This window comes from Puma concolor, chromosome D1 (assembly GCF_028749965.1).
Source record: "Puma concolor isolate L17-30 chromosome D1, mPumCon1.1.hap2, whole genome shotgun sequence".
In the NCBI taxonomy this organism is placed as follows: Eukaryota; Metazoa; Chordata; class Mammalia; order Carnivora; family Felidae; genus Puma; species Puma concolor.
In genome coordinates, this window is record NC_141676.1 from 14,817,856 (window position 1) to 14,838,705 (window position 20,850).

The 20,850-nt window shown below is 39.0% G+C and overlaps 2 protein-coding genes across 2 annotated transcripts; both read right to left on the reverse strand.

Annotated features, from left to right (window-relative positions):
* Positions 1–7,514: 7,514 nt before the first annotated feature.
* LOC112860262 (olfactory receptor 4P4-like) lies at positions 7,515–8,465 on the reverse strand. The gene is given in 1 exon segment (XM_025923517.2): positions 7,515–8,465. A coding segment is annotated over 1 exon segment (951 nt).
* A 10,176-nt stretch (positions 8,466–18,641) lies between these two features.
* LOC147576489 (olfactory receptor 4P4-like) lies at positions 18,642–19,571 on the reverse strand. The gene has a single exon (XM_086679381.1). The coding sequence runs from the start codon at positions 19,569–19,571 to the stop codon at positions 18,642–18,644; it is 930 nt and encodes a 309-aa protein (XP_086535507.1).
* Positions 19,572–20,850: the final 1,279 nt, after the last annotated feature.

The following is a 20,850-nucleotide window of genomic DNA, read 5'->3' on the forward strand; positions in this document are numbered from 1 at the left end:
AGTGTAGAATAGAGAGAAAGCATTTCCAAGAGCTATTTTACCCACTGTTGAGGAAATATGTGCTTCTAGTGGGTTTACAAAAGCTAGCACACCTTCCACCTTAGTCTGGATCTGGAGTGACAGTTCTATCTGGCCCCCAGATGCCTATTTAAAATTAAAAAAAAAACACACACACACAGAAAAAGGTTTTGTTGTAATATTACTTAGAAACCATCATCTCTCGGGGTGCCTGGGTGGTTCAGTCGGTTAAGCTTCTGACTTCGGCTGGGGTCATGATCTCACAGTTAGCGAGTTCGAGCCCCACATCAGGGTCTGTGCTGACAGCTCAGAGCCTGGAGCCTGCTTCGGATTTTGTGTCTCCCTCTTTCTCTGCCCCTCCTCTGCTCATGCTCTGTCACTCTCTCAAAAATAGTTAAACATTAAAAAAAGAAACTACCATCTCTAGGGACTCACAAATTTAATATCTATGTTATTCATAGTCTTTGAGAAGATTTTAGATGGCCAACGGTTGACAGTTACGGCATTTTTAAAATGGCCGTACTGTAAGACATCCATTCTATTTTAAATTACCAGTCAAAATTCTGCATTCCTAAAAGTATAAATTTTCGGTTTGTTCCTACTTTGCTTTCAGAATCGCTAACAAGGATTCTCCATCCCCCTTGATATAACAAAGTAAAATAATTATTGTGACAGTGTCCGGAAGTTAGCAGTCACTAAGGAGCACTGAAAAGTTTTAGGAGTGTGAGGGGCATTGGCCCACCTTCTACCTGTTGCCTCTGATACTAGGTGGAAAGAATGTTAATTTTCAGATACACTTCTTGATATAAAACAAACTGACTTACAGGCAACCATTATTTCAGTAGACTGTGAGCAATATACATGTGGAAATCACTTGACCGATTCAAATCTCTGATTCTAGATAGAAGAAACATATCGAGAGAATCTGAGTAATTTCTCAGGTTTGAAAAGTAATACACTATGAATGTTAAGAGGCAGAAATCCTGTTTCTTCCTCAATCTGGGGCTATGTTCCAAGGCAGAGTGCTGAGAGATGCCATGAAGGGCAGCAGTGAAAAGACTGTTTTGATTCCTCATCGGAGTAGAAAAAAATATGCAAGATCATGGGTTCACAGGCACCCCATGTGTCTTTCAAGTATTTCTGTAAGTAAAGAGATAGGGAATATTTAAGATAGATATGTATTCTAGAATTCTCTGATTCTAAAACATTTGAAATTCTTTGCCTTCAGCCTTACAAAAATGCAAATTCCTCGTCAAGATTCCTCCTTGTTTTCTGGGGCACCTGAGTGGCTCAGTCAGTTAAGTGTCTGACTTCAGCTCAGGTCGTGATCTCATGGTTTGTGAGTTCGAGCCCCACATCAGGCTCTGTGCTGACAGCTGGGAACCTGGAGCTTGCTTCAGATTCTCTCTTTCTCTCTCTCTCTCTCCCTCTCTCTCTCTCTCCCTCCTCTACTTGTGCAGGCTCTCTAAATAAATAAATAAACTAAAAAAAAATGCCTGCGTGTTTTCTAGATCATTATTGGAATTTAGTCTATAATAGCTCACAACCCTGCCCATGCTGTATGATCAATGCTGTTAGCAGGGGTGAAAGCGAAGAGGGGAAAAAATCAGTTGAGGAGAATTACTATCATCAAACAATATAGCGATAACAAGGAACCCTCTTATGGGAAAACTGAAATCACAATGGGTCAATAAAGGACTTCGGGCAACCACTGAACAAGTGGCCGAAACAGTAGCAACATAGAAAGAGTTGGAATCTCAAACTGACCAGGGCAATCCTTGAGTGAATTCTTTAATCTCTTTAAGCATCATCGCAGTCATTTTACAACTGACGTATCATTACAAAATTCAGAATTCTGATGAGGAATACATGAGGTGATATGAAATAGCCCAAGACACGTGTGGTTCAAAACATTTTTCTCTCACTGTCTTTCCTCTCCGAGCGATTAGGTTAGAATCACAGATTGTCATGCACACACATTCGACCAGCAGCAAAACTAAGGAAATGAAGAAGATACATAACATGGATTTGACAAGTAGGATCAGGTAAACGCCGATTTCAACAATCTGTTACTGAAAATAGTTAACATCCTAATCTATTGGTTATCTTAGCATGTTTGTCTAAAAAATGTACTCAAACGATTACTTTATTTTTTGGTATTATTGAATCCAAATTATGTGTACTTTTTGGATCATGCTGTCCATAAAGGAATAGAAGGTCTTATACGTAACTACAAGTTACTATCATACGTTCAAATCTTCTCTTAGTGTAACAGAATGTAGATAAACTCACCATACTTGACTCAGATAAAACTATTTTAGGAGGGCAGATGTTTTGAAATAAAAGAAAACAATTTGTTATTGTACATATTCAAGTATAAGCTGGTCTGTTTCTTAATGGTAATATGAAGGATGCCATTAAACAAGAGTTGGGGACACGATGAAATTCACCGCCCACTTGAAAATGCTTTATCTAGCTCTACTCCTGTTCCCCAGAAAGGGAATTTTGCTTGTAGGTAATGCGCAATCGAAACTAAAGGATGCCAAAACATTGTTATCGTAATCTAATTATCCTATGCTGCAAAAGAAGTTATAGACCTCAAATGAAATTATATAGAATAAATACAAAGTACACATAATCGGGGCACCTGGGTGGCTCAGTCAGTTAAGTGTCTGACTCTTGATTTCAGCTCAGGTCATGATCTCAGTGTCGTGAGTTCGAGCCCCGCGTTGGGCTCTGTGCTGTCAGCTTGAGATTCTCCCTCTCTCTCTGCCTCTCCAATGCCCCCACTCCCTCTTTCTCAAAAAACAAAAGAAATAAACAAAATACTTAAAAACACTCTCTCTCTCTCTCTCTCTCTCTCTCTCTCTCTGTCTCACACACACATACGCACACACAATTAGCCTAGCACATGTGTTGTGGGACCATTCCCAAACCAAGGTGACAAGGGTAATTCACTAACCATGAGATCGAGTGGCTGTCGGGTTAGCTTGGGCATGCATCAGGAAGCATTCCGTCCTCGGACACTCACTCTGCCAGTTCGTCTCTAGCACCGAAATCTGGAATACATTGCAGAGAGTTCACAAACCCATAATTTGAACACGTTCAGGTTAATTCTCTGCATATATCTGGAAAATTTCAACATGTCTCAAACCCTCTACAGTTTACCAGGGAAGCGGACTTCAAATATTCACTAAGACGAAGTGATGAAGAAGTGGATCTTCAGCCCCCAGAAAAGCAGGAATATTGAAGGCTGATTTAACTTCTTAGTAAGAGCTCAGAAGAAAAAATAAGCAACATGTATTTTTATATTCCTGCAAAAGCTAACACAAGTATTTAGGTCCCAGGAATCGTGCATTTATTTTATGTCTACACCCGAGGACAGTTTGGTTCAGAGGAACAGAATACAAACAGACGTGCCAAGAATTAATAGGTCTTTGAAAGCTCTGTGTAATTATATTCCCAAAGGCATTTCTAGACACATCTTAGCCCAAGTGCTGCCAAAGCCACCGTCGATAGTAATGTGCTTGGTGCTCTTGGGTATGAACTTTCCATATTTGCCTCTTTGGAAAACAATTTGGCCCGTTTCCCCCACAGGCCCAAAAAGGCTACAGTCAAAGCAATTCGTGAAACCCTGGCTGCCCTGTGTTCTTCCAAATTTCTGAGGAATAGGAGGGAAATTTTAAGCTGTAATAGGGTCAGGTTCCCTTTCTGGAAAATCTGAGATGAGGTAGGACAAGGAGAATCAAAGATGGCCGCTTACAGTCCTTTTGCGGGATCATCAAGATCCTTGGTGTGCGGAGCAGATAGATAAATAAAATCAATGACTTGTGATATCATACTTGGTATGAGGTTACCATTGATAACATACATGTTGAAAAATGGAAGACAAAAGAAAAGATAAGAGTAAACATCTCTTCCTCATAACTTGGCAAGGAGGAAAAACAAACATGATATGGAAAAATCAGAGGAAGGGAGCAAAGAACCACAGAGCTTTTATTGTGTTTAACATCCGGTTCTTTCTGTGCTCACTGACTCTTCACATGTCGTTCAGACTCAGTCTCATCTGCAGGCACTGAAACCAGACAGTCTCTCTCTACCATTCATGTAAAGTTTTCTCATGCAAAAAATGTCAGAAAATCAAATTTTATAATGTTTAATCTGTTTCAGATCAAACAACTTAGCCAAACAGTAGCAAAAATACACTGAGAGATGATTGGGCAGATCGGGTTCATCATATTATTCAATGCTTATAATAACACATATTTTGACACAAGTATTATTAGCTTTACTGGTAGATAAAAACACGGAGGGTCCTGGAGGTTAAGTAACTAGCTCAACTAGCCAGGAAAGATCTGAAGCAAGAAAACGTGTTGTTCTAAGTTTAGTGCTTGCTTCCAGGCTTTAAAAGGTTAAGAACCCTGAGTAAATGAAAGATTCTACAACTTTGGCATCAAGGACATCAGGGCCCAGTGATTTCCAACTAGTCCACCTCAACGTTATGCCCAGTGTTGACCGAGCTGTTCTCAAGAGCTAGCCTGTAGCAATCTACAGCAGGAGATAGCCAGTCGTATCTCTAACCTTGCCCTGTACACACCTTCAGACACAGCTACTAATTGCATTTACGTCTGCCACTATTTAGTTCATCTTTCTTTATATAGTAGTTCTCCTGCATAGTCTTAATATTGATGAAGCACAAATCATCTTTTTTTACAGACACTTTTGCTCCACACGTTTAGAAAATTTGCGTCTCCAATTCAAGGTCACAGAGATCTTCTACGTGTTACTCCACATGTCTTGTACCTTTACATTTCATATAACATTCATATTGCATTCGTACATCTAGTCTTCCTGAATGACATGACACCACGAGTGTGAATGACATGTAAGACATGGACCCTCGAGCCTGAGGGTGAGGAATCCCAAGCAGAAGAATGGCTGAAGTAAAGCCACAGAGCTGATAGGTTCTAGAATATGTTTGGAGAATGGACGTGGACCCAGTGTACCTGGATGAAAGCTTCTGAGCTTAGGGACACACAGAGAGAAAAGCAAACAAAAGAAAAATAACTCACATGAGGTTCTGGTAGCCATGTGCCATGCTAAAACTTCACACATGTTAGCCAAAGTAATATTACATCTTTGCGAAGTACAATATCTTTTTAAAAGAGAGACTAATATAATTAGAGCACAATGTCAAGACCCAGAGATAAAAGCTGTCAGGAATCACCCAGCTCTCCCTGACCCTAAAGCCTATCATTGTAATACCACACTTTCTACCAACGTAGTGATTTCTGAGATCGGCAAATTAGACTCAGATAACTTATGGAAGATTTCTAACAAGCAGGAAGGTTGGATTTCATTCCAAGGAAAATGGGATTTCTTACAAACTTTTGGAGAGGGGAGTCATAGGATCAGAGAGATGCTTCAGGACATTTTTAGCTTCCTCACATGCAAGTGGGCACACGTGGAACCAGCTGGATCTTTCAAGGTGCAGATTGTAATCTGATTCCCAGTAACTTGTTTCTTTGACTCATGTGACAGCAGTCATGGGTAATTTAGCCCAAGTGTCCAGGCAAAGCTTATGTACTTTCTACATCACCTCAAATGTTAAATGCCTTTGCTACACAGGATCAAAAGCACGATGAATATCACTCATGTACATGAATTCTGAATGGGCCATTTTAGACCACGCCTTCCGCATGCTGGTTTTCATCTCCATGTTTCTCAGGGTAGAGATGAGACGATTCAGCATGGAGGCAATCACTGTGTAAAACCCCACATGTAGAACATAAGGATAGACACAGGGGGCAAAGGACAAAACTACCACCGTTATGTGAGAGTTGCAGGTGGAGCTTTGCAGTACCCTGAAGAGGAGCGGGTCTTAAGGTTAAAGCACACGAGTAGGTAAGAAGCCAGCAGGGCAACAATATGTCTGCCACCAACATCCCAGAATTAACAATCGCGTAGACACTAACCACACAAATATCTTTGCATACCTGTTTCAAAAGGGGCTTCACATCACAGATGTGGTGATCTACCTGGTTAGGACCCCCAAAAGGTAAGTTGAGTAAATTTGGTTAAAAGCAACACATTAAATAAAGGGTAAAGCTTGAACTTTTCAATCTGGCAATATTTTTGTTTTATTAGTAACTTGACAAACTGATTATCTGTCCAATTTCTCTGTTATAAAAACTCTATTGAATTACATCTTCCTCATAAACTTTTCCACTTTTCTATCCTTCTGTATATAAGGCCTTTATAATCATTGTAATTTTAGTATTGCATTTACATAGGCTAAAACTATTTGTGTATTTTCATTGTCATTCTGTTCATATAATCTGGTTACACAATCTCTTTCGTTTTGTGATATTTCCTGTTTTCAAAGAAAGCATTTATTTTTGCATCTTATTAGAGATACAAATGAACACATTTCATCAAATTTGTTTCAGGTTTTGCTAGAGAATCCTCATGTTCGTTTCAAAGATGATCTGCCATTTCCACTCATTTCCATGATTTGTATCAGAGGGTTTTTTGATTGAAGTTTGTTTGTTTGAACTCACGTCTTGTGTAAATAAGAAAGACTCTGGATCTTATAAACAGTGTCCGTCCTCCTAATTTCTGGCATTTTATGATTCAGTTCCTGTATGGATTTTTTTAATGGACCAATATGTAGAAAATCAGTGAGTGTGTTTTTAGTATCTTGAGTAATTGATTTCACTCTATGTTTACTAGTTTATTTCTTATCATTAAAAAAAAATTTAAGTGTATTTATTTATTTTGAGAGAGAGAAAGAGAGAGAGTGAGCACAGTGGCGGGGTGGGTTGAGGGGGGGGCAGAGAGGAGAGACAGAATCCCCAGCAGGCTCCACACCACCAGCCCAGAGCTCAACACGGGGCCCAAACCCATAAACGGCAAGACCACAACAAGAGCTGAGACCAAGAGTCAGACACCAAACTGACTGCACCACTCAGGTGGCCCTTTACTAGTTTATTTTTATTTCCAATGTGAAGTCCAGAGTTAAAACCACAGAATCACTTTAAATCATATTTCATTATGCCCACTTCTTGCTATGTAATTAATTTCTAAATGCCTCTGGAGTTCATTTAGGTGACGATCCTATCATAAACCAAAATTTGGTCTTAAAATCATGGACTTTAACCGTCTCTTTGCCATACAGAATGGCTCATCATGTGGTCTGGCCACCAAACCTGCATTTTCTAACGCAAGATAACTCCAATTTTCTTTTTCACATCACAATTCTCGGCTCCTATAACATTGTCTTAACTATGCATATAACTGATTTTGTGCATATCAACCTGTTAATAACATCTCAAAGCCCGCAAGATGAACTAAGTTTTAAGCTTATATTTTGTATGGATGACTTACTATTTCTTTTTAGTCACTATGAAACTCCACGTCCTATTTCTGTCACTCATAAAATGTTACCAGTGGAAAAATTACTCTGTGAAATGGTTTCCTCTCTCCCCTATCCGTACCTAGCTGCCCCTCTGTTTTGTATAAAAGATATTGAGTTCCAATGTTTGATTCCAGACATTTCTCATGGCGTTTTTCATCTCTGAGTTCCTCAGAGTGTAGATGAAGGGATTGAACATCGGAGCGATGATGGTGTAAAACAGAGCAAATACCTTATCCTCAGGGAAAGTGGTTGGAGGCCGAAGGTAGGCAAAGACCGAAGGCCCAAAAAATAAAACTATCACAGTGATATGCGACCCACAGGTAGAGAGGGCTTTGCGCCTTCCTTTGGCTGAATGATTTCTTAAAGTGAATAATATAATGACATAAGAAAAAAACAAGACCACAAATGCCACTAAGGTAACCATTCCTGAATTGGCAACCAAAAGGACACCGGTGACATAGGTGTCAGCACAGGCAACTTTTAGCAAAGGAAAAATGTCACAAAAATAGTGGTCAATCTCATTAGGACCACAGAAGGGCAACCTGATTACCAGAAAAAATTGAGGAAAGGAGTGCGCGGCCCCACCAGCCCAAGCAGCTAAGACGAGGAGATTGCACCTTGCTCTGTTCATGACAAGCAGGTAGTGGAGAGGTTTGCAGATGGCAGCGTAGCGATCAAAGGCCATGACGGTGAGGATTAAGACTTCAGTCATTCCGAAGAAGTGCATGGTAAAGACCTATAACATACAGTTACCATAGGAGATGGCTTTTCTTCCCACTAGGAGGTCAGCAATGAATTTGGGTGTAATGCTAGAGGTGAAGCAGATGTCCATACAGGATAAGTGGCTGAGGAAATAGTACATTGGTTGGTGGAAAAGAGGGCTGCATCGAATAGAGATAAGGATCAGAAGGTTTCCTACCAAGAGAGCAGCATAACAGAATAAGAAGAACACAAAGCAAAATATTTGTGTGCGATGGTCATACGAAAGTCCCAAAAGAATGAATTCTGAGACATTCCTCTGACTCTCCATCTGTTTCAGACTGGCGTATATTATAGACGAATGGGTTAAATACCTGAAAAGAAAGAAAACATGAATCTTTATAAAAACAATTAGCAGCATGGCAACAATAATTAAAATTCACTAAAAAAGTAAATTGGCGCCATTGAATGAGTAAAATTAATTTTTCCCGATACATAGATTTACACTTCTTTTTATTTTATTTTAGTCTAGTCTAGTCTAGTTTAGTTTAGTTTAGTTTAAGTTTATTCATTTAATATTTCTGAGAGAGAGAGGATGAGAGCACAAGCAAAGGAGGGGAGAGAGAGAGAGGGAGACACAGAATCCGAAGCAGGCTCCAGGCTCTGAGCTGTCCGCACAGAGCCCAACGTGGGGCTTGAACTCACAAACTGTGAGATCATGACCTGAGCGAAAGCCAGACGATAACTGACTGAGCCACCGAGGCACCCCTATTTCTCTCATTTTAGAAATCTATTGTAAATAATTGTATAATGGGGAAAATGATGTTAACTTTTCAACATTAACAATAATGATTATGGAACATTTAAATGTTAGTTTGATGTTAAAAAATTAGCTATTGGGCGCCTGGGTGGCGCAGTCGGTTAAGCGTCCGACTTCAGCCAGGTCACGATCTCGCGGTCCGTGAGTTCGAGCCCCGCGTCAGGCTCTGGGCTGATGGCTCAGAGCCTGGAGCCTGTTTCCGATTCTGTGTCTCCCTCTCTCTCTGCCCCTCCCCCGTTCATGCTCTGTCTCTCTCTGTCCCAAAAATAAATAAAAACGTTGAAAAAAAAATTAAAAAAAAAAATTAGCTATTGTTAATTTTGTAAATTAGATAACAAAAAGAGTATAATTTACGTCCTTTAAAAAAATTGTGCACACTTTAAAATGCATGCTTTTATCCATAGAGTCAACTTTTTTTTTTTTTTTTTTTTTTTTTTTTTTTCAGAATGATCTGGACAAATTTCCTGTTTGATTTCGGAGTATCCTTGGGAATAAAAATTTATCAAAAATATGTCAGTTTGTTCTCTATAGTTAAGAGTCTGCTTCTTGGTTTTCTCTTTTTCCTCCCCTGTGTTCATCTGTTTTGTTTCTTAAATTCCACATATGGGGATTAAGGACGGCACTTGCTGTGATGAGCACAGGGTGTTGTATGTAAATGTTGAATTGCTACCCTCTACTCCTGAAACTAACATTACACTGTGTGTCAACTAATTAGAATTTGATAAAAAGCTTGAAAAAAAAGGAAAGAAATACATCAGCTTGAATTGTTTAATTTGTTTAAAGGATGAACTTCCTTGTCCTGTCAATAAACATACCAGTTGCACACCTTATACTAAAATAGTTTTAGGTACATTAAAAGCAAAGAATGGGTGAACACTAAGCAGCAAATAGACTGACAATGGATTAAAGTTGTAAGAAATAAAGCCAATTTATTCATTTATCCAACTTACAGTTTACAAGTTAAAATTTAAAAAGTGGTTAAAATTAATCTAAATTTGTGATGGCAAGTGATACATGAAAGGTAAAAAGAAATTGCCCAAGCATACGTACATTGTTCATATTTCATGACTTTTCCTAAGATTTTCACTCTCGGCGATAAAATTCAACAAAAGGAGATGATACAGAAGGTAGCCCCAAGAGAGATTTGTTTCAGCACTCAGCAACTAGATGTTGTATTAATGAATGGATCAAAGATTCGCCAATTTGCATCTTTTGGACAACCTTGAGATATTATTTATGTAGAGGGAAATAGTGTGTAGGATAGAGAGAATGCGCTCCGGGAGCCGTTTTCTCCAGTGCTGAGGACTGAACTGACACTCCATGAGATGCAAACACTATTCCACACTTTCCACCTTTGTCTGACCCGATGTAGCCACCTTATCTTGGCACTCTGGGTGACTATTAAAAAAACAGAGACTATAGGGGCACCTGGGTGGCTCAGTTGGTTAAGTGTCTGACTTGGGCTCAGGACACGATCTCACGGTTCACGAGTGTGAACTCGGGGTCTGGCTCTCTGCTGTCAGCGTAGAGCCCACTTCAGATCCTCTGTCCCCCCTCTCTCTGCCCCTCCCCTGCTCGCTCTGTCATTCTCTCTCTCTCTTTCTCTCAAAAATAAATCAACATTTTTAAAAAACCACCAAATGCTACTGTAGCAAAACTATTTAGAAGCCATCAAATCCCATGACACACAAATTCAAACTTTTGTCCTTAAGATCAGTTTAGATGGTGAGTGGGTAATTGGTGTAGCATTTAAAATGGTCTATACTATGAGAAACGAATTCTATTTTAAATTACCATTCAACCTCATTTCATCAAGAAGAAAAAAACTCAGTCTCTTCCTGCGATGACTTATTATTGCTACAAGGCTTCCTAACCTCTGTATTGTTCTTAACAAATCAAAAATAACTATCAAGTTCATAGTGTTCAATAGTGACCTGTTCTTTTTTCTTTTTTTTAATTTTTTTTTTCAACGTTTATTTATTTTTGGGACAGAGAGACACAGAGCATGAACGGGGGAGGGGCAGAGAGAGAGGGAGACACAGAATCGGAAACAGGCTCCAGGCTCTGAGCCATCAGCCCAGAGCCTGACGCGGGGCTCGAACTCATGGACCGCGAGATCGTGACCTGGCTGAAGTCAGACGCTTAACCGACTGCGCCACCCAGGCGCCCCAGTAGTGACCTGTTCTTAAGTAGAGGTTCATAATTTTATGATTTATTGATCAATTTTCTCCTTACCTTATTATAATTAATGCTGATTCCTAATGTAGGAGATGGCATGCTGTGTACTTAACAGATAGATGTGTTTGCCTAAAACAAATTGACTTAAAGTTAATTGTGAGATAAGTCAGTTGGTCAACAACGTAAAATGGATATCACTTGACGTATCCAAACCCCTGATTTTCAATAAAAGAGACTCAGATCAAGATATTCTAAGTAATTTATTAACAGCAGAAAGTAATATTCTGTGGAGGACAGATATCTGGATTCCCAGTCAGTCGGGGGCTGTATCCCACGCTTGTGAGCAGAGCAAGACAACGGGGTGTCCCAGAGGCCAGCAGTGAGGGGAAACACTTTGAATCGCGTCCCAATTTTAAAAAGTATGCAAGGTCACAGATTACCAATCACCCAGTCTATGTTTGTGAATATTTGGGGGGATATAAACATGGGGTCCAGCCTTCTTGATTCCAAATCATTTTGAAATACTTTTAGGTCATTTTTAGCAAAATGCGTATTCCTTCAGATAAGATTTTGGCAGTTTTCTAGATTATCACAGATGTTTCATCCTCAGTAGCTCTGAAACTCTGATCTGAAATCTGGGGAAAGTGCTATTATAATCACTGCTATTAGTTGAAGTAAAAGGGACATATGGATGCAGCCCAGTGAGAGGATTATTGTCGTTGAAACATGCAGTAGATTCTTGACCACATCTTCCAATTTGTCAAATAATTGAAATCATAAGTGATGAGAGGAAGAAATATTATGCACTCCTTCTAAAGGTGGTTGGAATCACAGAACAAGAAAGATGTAGAAACATGGAGAAGTATAATTACTGAATGGTGAACTGTTTTGATTCAAATTGTGTTTCTATAGAGTAATAATTTGAACGTAAAAAGAAAACCAATTACCTAAATATGTCTACAATATGAAGTGAAATATGCCCTTATATTTGCCTTATTTCACTTTAAATATAGTTATTTAGAATTGAAGCGTAGAGTTTAAAATCTGGGTAATCTGGCCCATGTTCTGTGAGAAGTCGATCACCCCATTTGAGTAAAGACACTATGCAAACATTTTTCTTACTAACTTTATTAATGTCTTCCTTTCTTATAGACCAATAACTTTTAATAAGAACTCATAAGCAGAATTCACTTTCTCCCCTTCCATGTCATTTATGAACATTGAAGTTATTGCTAACCTCTTAAAGCTTCACGGCCCACATTTATAGAATCGATAAACTATTACATAAGGCAAAAATATAATGAGGAATAAAAAATAATATGAAATACGCCAGGGTCATACGTGGTTCAAAACTACACATTATCTTCCGTATACTTTTTCTCTTTTTTTGAGTGAGGAGTTTCTGAAATTGCCATGCATACATATATAACCAGTCTAACAAGGAAACAAGAAACCTGAAACTATCACTACATGTTAATGAGGATGACCATGATAAATTTCAGTTTGGAGCAATCTTTTAGTAAAAAGAAACAAAATTACTCTAAACAATTAGTTGTCTTTAGTCATTTCTTTTTTCGGTGTTTAAAACTTTTTATCAAAGTATAGAAAAGTATGTAATATATAAATCTGAATGACCCAAAAAACACAATCCATTAAAGATAAAGTTGGTAAATTGGAATCCATCAACATTAAAGCTTCTGGTCTTTGGTCATTTCTTAATGCTAACCATTAGCATGCAATTTTCCTGTACTCTAAAAATCCAGTCAGATTATTACTTTATTAGTTTGGTCGTATTGCATAAAAATGCTGCATTTTGACTGTGCTATTAAAACAACAAGAATTATTGCTCTCAAAGTAGTTTCCACTGTAAGTTCATATTTCCTCCTAATGATACCAGAATATGGCCTGCTATAAAGCTAACTTAATTCAATCAAACAAATCTAGTCCATTTTAGGGTAGCAAAATTTTTGAAAGTTAGAAAATAACTCATCATTGGGATATGCAGTCATAAAAGCTGGGCTATTCCTTCATAAGAATATGGGGGAAATATGTAAAAGCACCAGAAAAGGACTCAATACATTTTGCTGAAACTTGAAGATTTCCTTAACTTCGACTCACCTATTCTTGTTCACCCGTGGAATTCTGCCTGCGAATAATGTACAATAAGACTAAAGTTAGCTACATTATTTTTATAGTAATCCAATTATCTTGTGCTGCCACAGAAAATACAGTGTAAGAATGAAATTAAATGGAATAAACTTAAATACCATAGAACCACCTCGAAGCAGATGGTGGAGCATCTCCAAAGGAAGCGGCATGGTTAATTCACTGATCATTAGATCTCAGGGGCTGTCAGATTAGTTTTAGACCAAATCAGGAGAGCCCCCTCCTGAGGTACTCACTCTACTGATTCTTCTCCAGTGTCTAAAGCTGAAAGAAAAAGGCAGAGATTTATACACCAGTCACGCAAACATGTGTAGGTCAATTCTCCAAAATTATCTTGAGAACCTCAGCATGTCTTAGAACATTTTATACATCTGCAAGGGGAGGGGGTGGAGTTTAAATACTCATTAACCATCAGGGATGTAAGAAATGGACCTTCAGACTACAAAAAAAAGAAAAAGAAAAAGAAAAGAAAAACATGAAGTATTTTGAAATTCTTACAAAAACAAACACACATTTTAAGTTTTAGAATGTCATTTATTGTATGCCTATCCCTAAAGGAAAGCTGATTTGGAAAAGCAGAATATAACATATGACAACACAAGAATTTATAGGTCTTTGAAAGTCTTAAGAAATTACATTCCCAGAGGCATTCCTGAACACATCTTCACCAAAGGCCTCTGTATTGCTCTCCATGAGACTGGCCCTGGTGCCTGTGGGCATTTGGGCATTTTCTGGATATAACTTTACATCTTATCCTTTTTACATCTATCTTTTTTTTTTTTTCAAGAGATAAAGAGAGCGAGGGGGTGGGGAGGTGGGGAGTGGGCCGAGGGAGAGGGAGAGAGAGAATCTTAGGCAGGTCCAGGCCTAGTGCAGAGCCTAAAGTGAGGCTTGATCTCATGACCTGAGCCAAAATCAAGAGTTGGACTCTTAACTGAGAAAGGCACCCTAGTACCCCCTTACTTCTTATCTTTGTGTTAGCCTGTGTCCAGCAGTTTCCCTGAAGGTTCCCCAATGCTCTATTCAGACAGAGCAATTCAGAAGCTCTGCCTGCCTTGTGTTCGTCTTACTTTGCAAAGAAAAATAATATAGCGTGGAATAGTATTAAGCTAGTATTGACTAAGAAAAAATTCACTGAAAGTTAAAACATAGAAACATTTATTTGGGCAACTGCACTTGTAACTGGGGAGGCACAGATTCTGGTAGGAACCTAAACTGCGTTCCCAGGAAGACAAAGAGAGGCAGAGTTATAGAGGCAAAAGGCTATGAGTGTAATTCTCATTCAGGTCCCTTCTGCAAAACAGAGATTGGAATTAGGGTAACTGGGATTGGTTGGGTTAATATGCAAATGAAGGATTGGAACACTTTTAGAAGCAAAGAATGCTGATGACTCAGGTGTCATGAGGAGGAAGGAAGTTAAGTCCAGGCTAAAGGCTGCCAGCTCTCTGAAAAGTTCAAAAATCTTCATGGTTTCTCCAATGCAGATGTGCCTAAACGCTTCCTTACTTATGGCCTCCTGATCCTATTTGTAAAAAGAGACTATGTTAAGTAGGCTTGCTTGCTCCATTTTGGAATTTTCCTTTTATAGTAGCTTCAGAAAGATCTGACTTGGGGAGGGACACACAGAACCAAACACACGCGGTACCGTCCAATGTGCATCGTTATCCAGAGTAACATACGTGGGTAGAGCAGACAGATGAATAAAGTTAGTGACCTGTAATATCAGGACTGGAACCCAAAGTATTTGTTGCCAGGGACCAATACTGATGAAATAGATGGTTGGGGACTAGAGACCAGAAGAAAAGGAAAGATTCAAGAAGAAACAATCTATCCTATATATATAAATATATATATGTATATATAATCGTTAAGTGAGAATATAATAAAATATGAAGGGACATCCAGTCTCAATATATAGCCCAACTTTTATTCTGGTTACCATTTGGCTGAGTCCTGTGTTACTTCATTTCTGCAGGTTAGTTGGCTCAGTCCAAAATGTGCACACTGACACGAGGTGAACCAATTCTCCTCCCTCACACACAATTTCATATATGAAAAATTTCCTTAATACATGTAAAACTTTAGGAGATCAACTTTTATAGGAAATTATCTGGTACAAAACAACAAAAATAGCTAGAACTTACTGAGAGTTTATTTTGTGCTTTAACTTCTTGTATCGTTTTATCTCACAACTGAACATATTGTGAGATAAATAGAGTTAGTTCTGTGGTTCCAATAAGAACACGAGCTTCCAGAGGTTAAAAAGATTCACTCAAAGAGCTACCAAATGCGCATATGAAAAAGAACGCTGTGCCTTCTGTGTGTGAAAGAAACGGGCTTTTATGTGTTTACTGCTGGCTTCCAGCCTTTTAAAGTAGAGTAACCCTGAGGAAATGAGAGATTCTAGCATGTCAGAATGATGGATATCAGAGCTCATGTTTTACTGGTTGTCCATTTCAGTATAATGCATCTTGTTGACCAAGCTTCACTCAAGCTGGCTTGTGTCACCACACAGAAGGAGGTAGCTGGTCATATCTCTACCCATAACACAAAAACACAGGATCATCCTTATTAGACATGTGTATAAGTGACTCACTTACAACCCCAATCCCTGCATTTGTCTCAGTTCTCTGCTGAGAATTGATTTTGTTCTTTTTATCCTTCTTTTCTAATCCCCTTCTAAAACCTTCTGTTTTAGGGAGTACATGGATTTATTTATAAAACCGAGATTTTAGGGGTGCCTGGGTGGTTCAGTAGCTTAAGTGTCTGACTCCAGCTCGGGTCATGATCTCATAGTTAATGAGTTCGAGCCCCATGTTGGGCTCTGTGCTGACAGCTCAGATCCTGGAGCCTGCTCTAGATTCTGTGTCTCCCTCTTTCTCTGCCCCTCTCCTACTCACGCTGTCCCTCTCTCAAAAATAAATAAATATTTTAAAAAAGATTAAAAAAACGAGATTCCAGGTATTTTTGAAGTTATTAAATATTGTTCTACAGACAGGAAAGAGAATTCTAGAAAGAACAGCTTATAACTGGGTAACAAAGTTATCCAGTATGTGTGTATATATATACACACACACACTGGATAACTAAGTTATCCAGTGTGTATATATATATACACTGGATAACTTATATATATATATACACACAAAATATAGCTCAGTATATTTTTGGTGGGCTTGCTATATAAAACAGTCATAATTTTTTGCCAATAAAATCTTATGAATTCTTGAGAAAAAAACAAATGATAAGAAAATGTTTTGGTTTTGTTGTGTAGCATTCTTTCTGATGGGTCGAGTATTTCCTCTGACCCATCCTCAAGACCATCAACCTGCCCCCTACTACACACACACACACACACACACACACACACACACACAGAATTATCACTCATACACAAGAACAAATATACACACTACATTTCTGTATTAAAAATAATCCAAATATTCTTTGGAGAATTACTATATTAAGCCATTTCAAACCAAACTATGATTAGACAGACTTGATTTCCTATGAAATAGAATGTTTACCTTTGATAATCCACAGGTTTTCCTGGATCCATGAAGAACAAAAAAGTAATTCGATGTCTTAAAAGTTCTAAGAGTAGAACTATCAAAGGAAGATTTCCTGACATTAGAGCAAACACTATCTCATTTTTGTTTTGTCCTGGACTTCTCCTTGGCTCTGGGGCAGGAGTAATTCAATCGAGGAAACTGTGAAAACGATGCAATCATTCTGCTGAGAAAGGCAAATACTTTCGCAGAGAGAAATGTCTACACAAATAGGAACCAAGACCCAGGCTATGTGATTCAGAGGGCAAGGAATAAATGAAAATTAAAAGAGTAGTACCTCAAAATGCAGAAAATAAGAAAAAAGATATTATAGGGGGCTGACATTCTGTTGGACTTCATCCCTGATTGCTACAGGGAATGTATGTTGAAGTTCTAACCTTTCTGACATTACACATTTTATTATTAATGCATGATAGCTCATAACATAAGGGGAGGTGCTGGATATGTGAGAACAATGGATAAAGGCCAATAAAAAGAGAAGATAGGATCTTTGAAAGTAATTCACTTCCTGTTAACTTCTTAATTTGCACGGGGTTATTGCTAGAAAACAGATAACAGAAAATAAATATATACCACTTCTTTGAGTTGCCTCAATCAAACTGGAAAAACACATAAGAAACACTAATATGGGGCACCGGATTATTTTAAAAGGAGTAGATGTACAGTTTCGTATCAACAAAAGAACAGGGAAGAAATCAGAAATGCTTCTGCTGTGTCCATGAGTCAGCAAAATCTTCTGGAATAAGAAAACATCAAGAGTCTGACTTAGAGGTAAGACATGAACACTAAGGCATAGTGGGGGCAACATTATAAGCAGAGAAGAGAGAAGAAATAGTCATAGCGCTGACAGACTTTAGAGTATGTTTTGAGAATGTAGAGAAGTCCAGTGCAGCTGGTTGAAAGCATCCAAGCACAGGGAATAAAGGAAGAAAGGTAGAGAAAGAACGAAAATATGTAACGTTTCCAGCAGCCATATGGCCTGCTAAATCTTCACATGTGTTAGTGAAAGTAATATTACAATAGTACTCATTTCGTAGATATTTGAGAAAAGGGGAGGCATATGGGGCACTTGGGTGGCTCGGTCGGTAAAGCGTTGGACTTTAGCTCAGGTCATAATCTCACAGTTCATGAGTTCCAGGCCCATGTCTGGCTCTGTGCTGACAGCTCAGACCTGGAGCCTGCTTCGGATTCTGTGTCTCCCTCTCTCTCTGCCCCTCCCTCGCTTGCACTACCTCTCTCTCTCTCTCATTATCTCTCCCTCTCTCTCAAAATTAACTAAATATTTAAAAAGGGGGGAGGATGCATATATGAAGCAAATTAACAAGACACAGAGATAAAAACACAACAGAGTCAATAATCACCCACCTCTCCCTGGCCCCAATATCTGTCATTGTGACACCATGCTTTATACCAATGTAGTAACTTCTGACATTAGCAAGTTTGGCCAGGAGAAATTTTCACAGCAGCGAGAAGTTTGGATTTTGTTCCAAGGAATATAGGGTTCCTTGCATATCTTTGGAGAGAGTAGTGATATGATTGGGCATGTGTTTTAGAAAGGCATTTCTAGCATTCCTCAAACCCATGCAACCATATCTGGAACCAGTTGGAAAGTTTAGAGTGCAGACTACAATCTGAACTGCAGCGACTTCCTTCTTTGGCTCTACTATGTTAGAGGCCATTTGGTCCAGCTTCCCCCCAAAAGTTATATGTTTTCTATAACACCTGAAATAATATGCTCTGGGGACACAAAGTCGAAGTGCAGTCAATACCACCTTTACTGGAAATTTGAATGTGCCATTTTAGACCACACCTTCTGCATGGCGGTTTTCATCTCCGTGTTTCTCAGGGTATAGATGAGAGGATTCAGCATGGGGGCAATCACAGTGTAAAACACGGAGATTTCCTTATCCTTGTTCTCGCTCCCCGCAGGTAGAACATAGATATAGATACAAGGCACAAAGAATAAAACCACCACCATCACGTGAGAGCTGCAGGTGGAGAGAGCTTTGCGTCGCCCTGCGGAGGAGCGGGTCCTAAGGTTATATAATATGAGTATGTAAGAAGCCAACAGGACAAGAAAAACGACAACCACCACCATCCCTGAATTAGCAATCGCTAAGATACTAACAACACGAATGTCTCTGCACACCAGTTTCAAAAGAGGCTTCACATCACATATGTAGTGATCTATCTGATTAGGACCACAGAAAGGTAAGTTGAGTACCATGAGCAACAGAGCAACGGAGTGCCAAAAACCCACAGCCCAGGCCATGAAGATCAACATGTTACACCTCTGCCGGTTCATGAGGACCGTGTAGTGCAGGGGCTTGACAATGGCAACATAGCGGTCAAAAGCCATGGACACCAAGATGAATATCTCCACACCCGCCAGCAAGTGGGCAGCGAAGAGCTGGGTCATACAATTGTTATAGGAGATGTTTCTTCTTGCGGCGCCTAAGTCCCTGAGTAGTCTGGGGACCACGGTGGAGGTGTAGCAGAGATCCATGAGGGAAAGGTGACAGAGAAAGTAGTACATTGGCTGTTCGATTAGATGGCTGCAGGTGATCGTGAGCAAGATGATGACGTTGCCCATTAAGACAGCCAGGTAACAGAGCAGGAACCAGAAAAAGAACAGGAGCTCCATTTGCTTATTTCCCCACAGACCCATGAAAACAAATTCTGTGACATTGTTCTGATTTTCCATGAGGTTGAGGTGAGTCCAGGGACACAATAGAAATTTAATTCATCTGAAATGATACAGAACATACGACACGTTTAAGAGTACTTTTTGCTTTTTTGGAGGATATTTACACTGAAAAATATGTAGGTCACAAAGGAACTATTGCATTTAATCTTTTAAATCCCTCTGGTTTGATGCCATTATTATATTTCAAATGATACTTAATGAGAGCATACTTTATGCTGGGAGGTTTTACAAACATTTTGCATGCATTTAATTCATAATATCCAAATAGTTACTATTCTGATACCCATTTGACAAGTGGGGGAACAAAAATGGGTGGGTTTGGATAATAATACAAATTCTTTCAGATATAAGTAGCAACCTAAGATATGATCTTGTATCTGATGCTAAGTTGTATGCTCTTGAGAGCTATGCTACATTATCCACTGACCAAATGGACTTCCGTCTATTTTCCACTTCCTTAAATAGTATGATTTTTTTTCATCTCTAGCATTAACACACAAATAACTGTAAGTAATCCCCTCCCCTTCTCTATGCCACATATAATAATTTATAAAATCCCAACCTAACACCAAATTCTGTGCATTGAGTGGAATTAATATTTCTTCAAATGAAAGCAAAATCAAGGTTCTTAATTGTAGCAGATAAATAACCTGAATTCATTGAGAACAAACCCAGTGACTCTCCTTCTTGGCAGTTTGGTCAAGAGTCAGGACATGGAGATACAGAATATAGGTATTTGGAAACACTATTTGGGCATCTGAAAACAGGAACACGGGTTCTTGTTATATAAAAGCTTTCCCTTTTTCCTAATCATTCTAAATACACATGTTAGAGGTTGCTGTTAACATGTTAGAAACACTGAGGACAGGTAGTTGTTGTCTGGTACATACTGAAGAACCCAGTGTGATTAAAGAATGTCCTGCATATTTAGCGATGCGTTTAGAACAGTGCAACCACTTAGACGCAGTAGACCCAGGAGCAGAGAGTGAATATGTGGAAACATCACCTTTTACCCATAACCAAGCGTCCTCCACAGCAAAATCATGATTTGCCTAAAAGACTACTGACGTCTCGGAATTACTTTAATGGTACCAACGGCGGAACAATATGATGTAGTGGACAGATCCCTCATCTAATGATCATGAAGGTGAGCATCCAGGCTCCCATGTCTTGTTAACTAGTTTTTGTTCACACTGAGCAATCCATTCTCCCTGATCCTCCCCCTTCAGCTGGTACATGGGACTAAAACTTCTGGATCCAAGAGCAAAATGAAGTC